The sequence below is a fragment of the Cebus imitator genome, unplaced genomic scaffold (assembly GCF_001604975.1).
Source record: "Cebus imitator isolate Cc_AM_T3 unplaced genomic scaffold, Cebus_imitator-1.0 Scaffold43, whole genome shotgun sequence".
Taxonomy (NCBI): Eukaryota; Metazoa; Chordata; class Mammalia; order Primates; family Cebidae; genus Cebus; species Cebus imitator.
Window position 1 is genome coordinate 7,902,064 of NW_016107358.1, and position 9,701 is coordinate 7,911,764.

A 9,701-nucleotide genomic window follows, 5' to 3' on the forward strand; every position below is an offset into this window, starting at 1 on the left:
TTTTGAGATGGGAGTCTAGCTCTGTCACCAGGCTGGAGTGCAGTGGCACAATCTTGGCTCACTACAACCTCCACCTCCCAGGTTCAAGTGATTTTCCTGCCTCAGCCTCCTGGGTAGCTGGGACTACAGGCACCTGCCAACATATCCAGCTAATTTTTGCATTTTTAGTAGAGATAGGGTTCACCATGTTGGCCAGGATGGTCTCAATATCCTGACCTCATGATCCGCCCTCCTTGGCCTCCCAAAGTGCTGGGATTACAGGCATGAGCCACCACACCTTGCCTCTTGATTTCTTTAATTGCATAAATTTAGCAACGCTTTTGTTGGGTGCCCATCTATCTTGCATTTAGGAAGGTTTTTATTGACTATTACCATAGGTCTCTACAGGTTACTCCCCTTGCCCATTCCCCAGCCCCTCTCCCCTATTCTGACCCTGCAGCTCATTCTGAGCAGTGTGCCCACATTGTTGCTGCCCATTAGGTGATGCCATCTGGCCTCCATTCCCATCCTCACTCCCACTGCTACCAGTGCAGCTCTATAACAGCATCTCTTGCCCTGAGGCCAGACCTCTGGAGCACAGCTGACCAATGGTCTTCTGGGCCCCTCTCACCAGTGCATTTCTCATTGCTTTGTAAATGGAGTGTCCTCTAAGCCCTCTCACAGAATATAAGAATGTGAGTTCCCCAGCCTTATTTACTACAGTTATCCCTCGGTGTCCAAGGGGACTGGTTCCAAGACCCTCAATATATACCCAAATCTGCGAGTGCTAAAATTCCTTAAAATGACATACTATTTGTACATAACCTACACATACCCTTCCATATGCTTTAAATCATTTCTGGATTATTTATAATACCTAACCGAGCATGAATGCTATGTAAATGGTTATACTATATTTTTAATCTGTATTTTTTATTGTTGTTATTTTTACTTATTTATTTTCCAATATTTTTGATCTGTGGTCGGTTGAATCCAAAAATGCAGAACCCATAGACACAGAGAGTAGACAGTGTGCGCATTCTAGCAGGCCTGTATTTAGGTGCTAAGCAAAGAAGAAGGAGGGGTTGCTGAGGTGGAAGGAAAACCAGAAGTGTATGGTTGTCGTTGAGCCCAGAGAAACGAGTGCTCAAGAATGAGAGGAGGAACGGCTCATGAGGACCATTAGACCTAGCACATTCTAGTGAAGTGTTAAAAATAAGAGCACAGCTGTAATAGGCTGAGAAGAAAATGGAGGGGTGAGATGCTGATGCTTTTCTGTGTCAAGGAGCAGAGAAATGAGACTGTTGCTGACGGGGAACTGAGGCCAATGGAGAGTTTGGTTTTTTAAGACAGAGACTATTATAATATAGTTGTGTATTGATGTTCGAACAATGAGTTAGAGAAGTAGAAGTGTACTGTGAGGGAGAAAAGAGGGGACTATTTTCAGAATTACATGTCCTTGAGCAGGAGATGGGGTCTAAGCCACAAGTGGTGGTTGGCCTTTGGTAGGTCTGTAAATATCCTTTTATTGTAACTGAAAGGACTGGTGGCCCATACCTATAATCCTAGCACTTTGGGAGGCCTAGGTGGGAGGTTCACTTGAGGCCAGGAGTTGGAGATCAGCCTGGACAACATAGTGAGACCCCGTCTCTACAAAAAGAAAAAATAGCTGGGCATGGTGTATGCCTGTAGTCTTAGCTACTTGGGAGGCTGAGGCAGGAGGATCACTTGAGCCCAGGAGTTCAGGGTTACAATGAGCTGTGATTGTTTCACTGCACTCCAGCCTAGGAGACAAAGCCAGACCCTATCTCAAAAAAAAAAAAAAAAAAAAAAAAAAATGCTGCAGATGCAGGTAAGTGGGAGTTTTGTGGTTAGTGATCAGGTAATTATGACTTCATCTGTTCTTTTCTGTGAAGTATGTGCTGGGGAAGGACTAGAGACCTGCCTAAGTGAGGAGGTGGGCTGGACAGCTAGCGCTCCCTTTAAAGTCATCCTTATTTCTTGTTTCCTTTCCTGTAGTGTCCGTTTTCATAAGGATCATAAAGAGTTTTTTTCCTTGCAGGTGTAGTACAAAAAAAGCTAATTTTTTTTTTTTTTGCCCTTGCTACATGAAAGAATGCATAAACTTTTGCTTACATATAATAAACATAACTTTGGGGTTTTTTTTGTTCAATGTTTTTTCATTTCTTATTAGGTTTACAATCAAATGGGTTCAAATTTATGGAGGAAAGATGTGGCTTGTAACAATACTATACCTTCATTGATTCAACAAATACTGAGTTCACGCTGGGTGTCAGGCACCCTTCTATAATATTAAGACACAAACTCCCTGGCTACAAGATATTCACAGGTGACAGACAGGAGACAGGCTGAACTATATTGTGAGGGAAGTAACCAGTGCTTATGAACAAGAGGAGACTGGAGGGAATGGAGAATGTGGGGGCAGGAGGGTTAGAATTTTAAAGCAGAGGTCCCAGTAAGCCTCACTGAGAAGGTGACAATTGGGGAAAGATTTAAATGATCTGAGGGGCTAGGTGCAGTGGCTCACGCCTATAATCCCAGAACTTTGGGAGGCTGAGGCAAGTGGATCACAGGAGTTCCAGACCAGCCTGACCAACATGGTGAAACCCCATATCTACTAAAAATACAAAAATTAGCCAGGTATGGCGGCTGGCACCTGTGATCCCAGCTACTCGGGAGACTGAGGCAGAAGAACTGCTTGAACCTGGGAAGTGGAGGTTGCAGTGAGCTGAGATTGAGCCACTGCACTCCCAGCCTGGGTGACAGAGCAGGACTCCATCTCGAAAATATAAAATATAAAATAAAGGACATAAGAGACTTTCTTGGCCATGCAGTTACTTGGGAGAGTATAAACGTACAAACACCAGTGCTTAACAAACCCATTTGTTCATGATGTGGAGGGAAATCGTTAAGTGATCAAAGAGAAGGAATGCTCTGCTTTCACAAATTCTAAGGGAATTAAATGACAATTGTGGAGAATCAACTATGGATTTGTCTGAGCTCTATGAAGGAGAGTCACCAGGATGTGGAATATTCCCTGAAAAGAAATCTCTTTAAAGAGATTGCTGCAGTCCAGGCGCAGTGGCTCACACCTGTAATCCCAGCACTTTGGGAGGCCGAGGAGGGCGGATTGCGAGGTCAAGAGATCAAGACCATCCTGGCCAACATGGTGAAACCCCATCTCTACTAAAAATACAAAAATTAGCCGGGTGTGGTGGCGCGTGCCTGTGGTCCTAGCTACGCAGGAGGCTGAGGCGGAAGAATAGCTTGAACCCGGGAGGCGGAGGTTGCAGTAAGCCGAGATTGCACCACTGCACTCCAGCCTGGCAACAAAGCAAGACTCCGTCTCAAAAAAAAGAGATTGGTGCAGACATGAGAGTGAGAGAACATGGGGAAAGATTTGGAAGGACTTAAATAAATTAGTAGATGGAATTCATAATTCCATACATTAAGGATTGGAACCAATTAGGACAGAGAGCTCTGGGTGGGTACCAAGGAAAAGCTGCTTATGATGGGGAGCATGTGGGTCACAGTGATGCAGAATTGGTGAACACACTGGTCGGGGCAAGCCCCTTCCCTGATCACAGCTATCGTTTTTTATGCTAAGTGAACAGTCACACAGGTCTTCTGTTTTTGTTTACATGTTCTTCTTTTCCCTAAATTCATCCCATCAGTAATATCTAGAGTAGGAACACTTACTTTTTCCTGCTGCACTAATAGTAGCTAGTTGTGTAAAATTCAAGTCCCAAGTAAAATCCATTAGTAATCATTTGATGACATCATCATTGGAGTGGATGTCCCAGCTTAAGCCTAAACTAAATTATCCTTACACGTTCAGGCTATGTCTAAACATCTCCTGAGAACTGGTGAGATAGACCTACTAGGAATCTCTTTACCGTAAAGAATGAGACATCCTCCCCTTCAGAAATCCATCCTCTGAATGGGGGAAAGCAAGCCAGTAAGACACCATGGTGCAGTGATGGAGAGCAGGTGTGATTTTGAGTACAGCATGAGGTCTATAACTTCACCACCTATTACAGTCCTCATCAGTTTGTTTCTGGTGGTAGGAGAGAGTAGCAAGTTAAATAGAAAGATGTATTTGTCAAAACACCCGTCAGAGCCCAACAAGCTCAGAGCAGGTCTCATTTGAAACTCATGAAACGGTGCCTCAAAGTAGGGGAGGGAGATTCTTCCAAGTCAGTGTTGAACTTAGCAAGATGCAGTCACCTTAACGCAGGGTCAGCGGCCCTGGTAGCTCTGACATAGAGTGGCAGCATTGGTAGTGTGTGCAGGGGCAGAGGCAGCAGCAAAGTGGGAGGAGGCCCTCCGCTTCTGCTGAGCTCCCTAGTAGCAGCAGCAACACAGCGGTGGTGCCACTGACTGCCTGGCAGACTGGAGTTGATTCAGCCGAGCACTATCAGGCTATGACATTAGCAGACAGAAGTAGGTAGTGGGAGCAGTGGCTACAAGCTGCATTTACAGCAACCCCGGGACAAGGAAACCTTAAGCAGAAACAATGCAGGAGTAGAATAGCAGATGTCCTAGGCCAGTAGTGTATGGAATCTGGAACCAGATTGCCATGTTCAAATCTTGCATCTGCCATTTGCTAGCTTTTGGAAGTCTTAAGTAAACACTAACATCTCTGGGTCTGTTTTCTTCTCAGTAAATAATGTCCAGCTAATAGTGATGTTTAGAAAATTAAATGAAGAAGCACAGTTCTAAGGAGATGATTGGCAATAGTAGGCACATGATTTATTTCCTCATCTTTGTGACAGCTCACACTGGTCCAGTCCAAGATTACCTAATATTCAGATTAATTTCATGAACTAGTATATTACTCTAGCAACACAAATCCAAAATAAACGAGAAGAAAACTAAAGAACACTGGACAGCCATTGCTGCGCCTATTGTATAGTTAAAAATAATGACTATATACTCGGCAGTGTTCTAGGTGACTTACAATTCTGGAATGTCATATAAGAATTTTAAAATTGCTGGCCAGGCGAGGTGGCTCACGCCTGTAATCTCAGCACTTTGAGAGGCCGAGGCGGGTGGATCACCTGAGGTCAGATAAGCCTGGCCAACATGGTGGAAACCCCGTCTCTACTAAAAATACAAAAATTAGCCGGGCTTGGTGGCGACTGCCTGCAGTCCCAGCTACCCGGGAGGCTGAGGCAGGAGAATCACTTGAAACCGAGAAGCGGAGGTTGCAGTGAGCCGAGATCGCGCCACTGCACTCCAGCCTGAGTGACAGAGCAAGACTCCGTCTCAAAATAAAAAAAGAATTTAAGAAATGTCATTACTTAAGCCATGGGAGAGGGTGTGGGCAGACAGGAGACAAAGATTTTCCACTGTATATTTTCATGGTTTTTCCTTTGAACAATGTCCTCTCCACCAAAAAAACATTTTTGCTTTTAAATGCCACATAAAGCCCGCTTATGTTCCTTATATCGCCGTTATGAAGTGGATCGTCATTCAAATAAAGTAACCACCGACGACGCTAACTAACTGGGAGTAAAGGACTGGGCGGAGCGAACCGCAAACCACTGACAGCCAACTTCCTGCTGCAGCCGGAGGCGGACTCTCGCGGGAGCCCAGGAGGCGCCTGCAACCGGCCACGTGACTTCCGGGCGGCCGGCTCTCCCCACCTCTCGGCGCTGAGCGGCCACGTCGGCGGCGTTCCCCCCTCAGGCAGGGGAGAGGCGTGGCGACGGCCCGTGCGCGGTACGTGTCCCGCCCCTCGCCGCCTGGAGCCCGGATGAAGAGTAACGCCATTACCGCCGGAGCCGCCGAGAGCCCTCGCGGACGGAGACTGGATACTGGACCGGCAGCACCATGAGACTCCTCCCCCGCTTGCTGCTGCTTCTCTTGCTCGTGTTCCCAGCCACTGTCTTGCTCCGAGGCGGCTCCAGAGGTGAGGCTAGGGGAGTGTGCGGAAGGGGAGGGCCAGGAACGAGATGCCAGCGACGGCAAGTTTGAAGTTGGAGGCGGTGGCCGCTCGGGTCCTGGGGTCCGCGTCCACCGCGCAGGTCTCTCTTCGTCTCCTCCCCACGCCTAGGCTCGTAGCAGCAGGGGCCGCCCCGCGCGCTGGAGACCCTGCTGCGGCCTGCCCCTTGCAAATGGAGCGCGGGGCCATGCCCGGGCGACCTTGCTTCGTGGCCGGCCAAGGGCTGGGCTTGCTCCTCTGGCCCTGGACCCACGCCTGCAGGAGCGGCCAGAGCTGGAGGGTCCTCGGCTGCGGGAGGAGGGGAGGGGGCGCTGGACACCGCTGCGCTCCGAGCGCGCGGCAGCCGGGCTGTTTCTTTTGGCCGCCTCTGGCTCTGCTCCACCCCCAGCCCCTCGCGCTCAGGGCTGACGTGTCTTTCGCTTCCACGGCGGGAGTTTGCCTTCATTCATTTACTAAAACCCTTGTTTTCTACACATCTAAGCCATCAGAGTGTCTTTTTCAATGATCATCTGCCTCTTTCAACCCCTCCTTGACCCGTATGTGTTACTAGGAGGCTTGATTTCAGAAAAACTCCCCCATGGTCACCGCCGTTATCTGCCCCTGCCGCCAAGCGGACTGAAGGTTCCCTGCGGATGTCTCCCTTACTTCTGCCTTCTTTCTCTCTCTTTTTATTTTCATGGAACCATTTTTTGTTTGTGGAATTATCGTATTGTGCTGAAAAAAATGTAGTCTACTTCGAGTTTTTTTAGTAACTAGATTTACACTTTCCAACAGTTAACCCAGTGTGAAAATAACTTAGCAGAACGTAAAAAAGTGGCAACTTCCTGCCCGGGCTTTGTCGTGAACTTCGACTTTCTAATTTGTAAAGTGAAATAATTAGTCATTAAATAATCGCTAGCATTCCCTTTCATTCCGTAAGTTTAAGCAAGCCGTGTGTCTTAACGGTAGTGACAGGTATCCAGTTGTTTTGCAATGAAAAGTGAAGTGTTTAATGGCTTGTGTTTAATGGCTAGAAAACCAGGAGGTGGGAGAATTAAACAGATTATTAATGAGTTCACCTGTAGGTTCAATGAGATTCTTTTACTTTAGGCGTCGTTTGCTGGTTCTCTTTAAGCTTTTTAAAAGAAAACTTGACAAATCTAGATTTAGTTTTAGAACTATGTAGAACTATTTTCAAGTTGTAAAAACTTTTAAGGAGCATCAATTCATTATCTAAACGGAATTGATATCATGAAAATGTTTTTGGTGAGCAATGGTTTCACTTTTAAGCAGATGTCTTCAGTTTTTCCAGTTGAATGAAGATTGTTAGACTTCATAGGGACAAAATTGTTATTGGTTAACATTAAAATAATAAAATTGTTTAATATCCATAAAATGTACGGTGAAAGGCCTTTATATTCCAAAGTGCTCAAATTTAATAACAACTTTAAATTACTATGTCAATGGATTTTTTTTTTTTCACTGGTTTTTGAAAAGGACTTGTAAGTTGTGAATGCACTGTTTTAGTCTTCGTTCAGCAGGCAGTGAAATCTATTTTTCAGTTCATAATGCATGGTTCAATGTTCTTTAATATTTTTCAGTAATCTTAGCCAGTGAAAACTCAAAGACATGGAAAAGACAGAAAATATGGCCCTTAATGCATAGTGTTTCTCCTGAGTAAAAAACGTGCTTTCCTTTGCATGGTTTTTCTCCACAGAATTGCCATATCATCATTTTTTCTGAGAGATGTTGGAAGACACTAGAACTTGGAAATTCTTTTTAGAGTCTGGCCTGAAATAGATTTAATGTGATTTATTTAGAGTACTATTGCCTGTAAAACCATGGTTTGTTTTTTTTTTTTTTTTTTTTTTTTTTTTTTTTTTTTTATATTTTTTTTTTGTTACATTAAGTGTGAGAGATATAAAGTATCTTAAAACATGTTTGAAGCCACCTGCAAAAATAATTGGATTCTTTCTTTGCTCTCAACCCTGAAGCTGCCAATACGGTTTTTACTAAACAATGTTCTTCGTACAAGCTAGTTTTTACCATGGATATGATACAGATATTTGTTCCTTGGACTTACAGACTATTAAGTTCTGAGAGTTTAGCTGTAGTCACCTCTGGTAACTGTTTCCTGCATAGAACTTAAGGATGCTTTTTTTAGAGACAAAGTCTTGCTCTGTCATCTAAGCTGAAATGCAGTGGCATGATCTCAGTTCACTGCAACCTCTGCGGTCCAGATTCTCCTGCCTCATTCAAGCGATTCTCCTGCCTCAGCCTCCTGAGTAGCTGGGACTACAGGTGCGCACCACCATGCCTGGCTAATTTTTTTTGTATTTTTAGTAAAGACAGGATTTCACTGTGTTGTCCAGGCTGTTCTCAAACTCCTGATCTCATGATCTGCCCACCTGGACCTCCCAAGGTGGTGAAATTACAGGCGTGAGCCACCTCTGGCCAAGAATGCTATTTTCTTTTAAACATGGAGGTTGTTTAGTTTGCTTTATATTGTTAATGACAGGGATTACATTGAGAAGTTTCTTAACTTTGGAAAAAATTTATTTTCCTTGGTTTGCTTAACAAAATGGCTTGAAGTTCTTTATGCTTCAAGGCATCTTTAGTTTGTGCAGTTCATTTTTCCGTCTGTTGGATACTTTTTGAAATCAAACCACATTTTCCCTTAAAAATAACATGCAGGCAGAGAGCAGTGGTTCATGCCTATAGTTCTAGCTACCCAGGAAGCTGAGGTGGAAGGATCACTCGAGCCCAGTAGTTTGAAGCTGCAGCAAGCTATGACCGCACAACTACTCCCATCTAGGCATCAGAGCAAGACCCTGTCTTAAAAAGAAATTGACATGTAGTTGTTAAGACTACTGGTAAAATAAAATATTATAAATATTCTTAGATGCATTGTAATTGGCATCATTCAGGTGAACTGGGAGCTTTTCTTAGTCCAAGGGAAGATTTTTCTTTTTATTTATTTTTTGCCTATACCTCATAGTAAAAAAAAAAAAAAAAAACGAGTATTCCAGAATAAAGGTTAACTGCTTGTTCTGTATTTTATCGTTAGGTTCATTAGCAGTGGCACAAGATCTTACAGAGGATGAAGAAACAGTGGAAGATTCCATAATTGAGGATGAAGATGATGAAGCTGAGGTGGAAGAAGATGAACCCACAGATTTGGTTAGTGTTATATACTGTTTAATATGTGTAAAATGTTTGTAATTATATTAATCTGTTCTCATGCTGCTAATAACGACATACCCAAGACTGGGTAATATATAAAGGAAAGAGGTTTAATTGATTCGCAGTTCAGCATGACTGGGGAGGCCTCAGGAAACTTACCATCATGGCAGAAGGGGAAGCAAGCACGTTCTTCTTCACATGGCAACAAAAGGAGAAGGGCAGAGCAAAGGGCGGGGAAACCCATCAGGTCTTGTGAGAACTCACTATCATGAGAACAGTATGGAGGTAATCATCCCCATGATTCATTTACTTCCCACCAGGTTCCTCCCACAATGTGGGGATCATGAGAACTATAAGATGAGATTTGGCTGGGCACACAGCGAAACCCTGTCAATAGTACATCTAGAATTTATCCTTATTTATTTATTTATTTTTAGAGACAGAGATGTGCTCTTTTGCCCAGGCTGGAGTTCAGTGGTATGAGCATAGCTCAGTACAGCCTTGAACCCCTGGGCTCAAGTGATCCTCCTGTCTCAACCTCCTAGTAGCTAGGACTACAGTCACGCCCCAACAAGCCTAGCTAATTTTTTTT

The 9,701-nt window shown here is 44.4% G+C and overlaps 1 protein-coding gene across 4 annotated transcripts in view; it reads left to right on the plus strand.

Moving 5' to 3' along the window:
* Positions 1-5,633: 5,633 nt before the first annotated feature.
* SSR1 (signal sequence receptor subunit 1) overlaps positions 5,634-9,701 on the plus strand; it is a 48,818-nt gene continuing 44,750 nt past the window's right edge. For all 4 annotated transcript variants that reach the window (XM_017526752.2, XM_017526753.2, XM_037737866.1 and 1 more), the window contains exons 1-2: positions 5,634-5,914; positions 8,994-9,106. In XM_017526752.2, the coding sequence (XP_017382241.1) occupies positions 5,836-5,914; positions 8,994-9,106 (192 nt within the window). In that variant the 5' untranslated portion in view covers positions 5,634-5,835. The remainder of the gene's footprint in view (positions 5,915-8,993; positions 9,107-9,701) is intronic.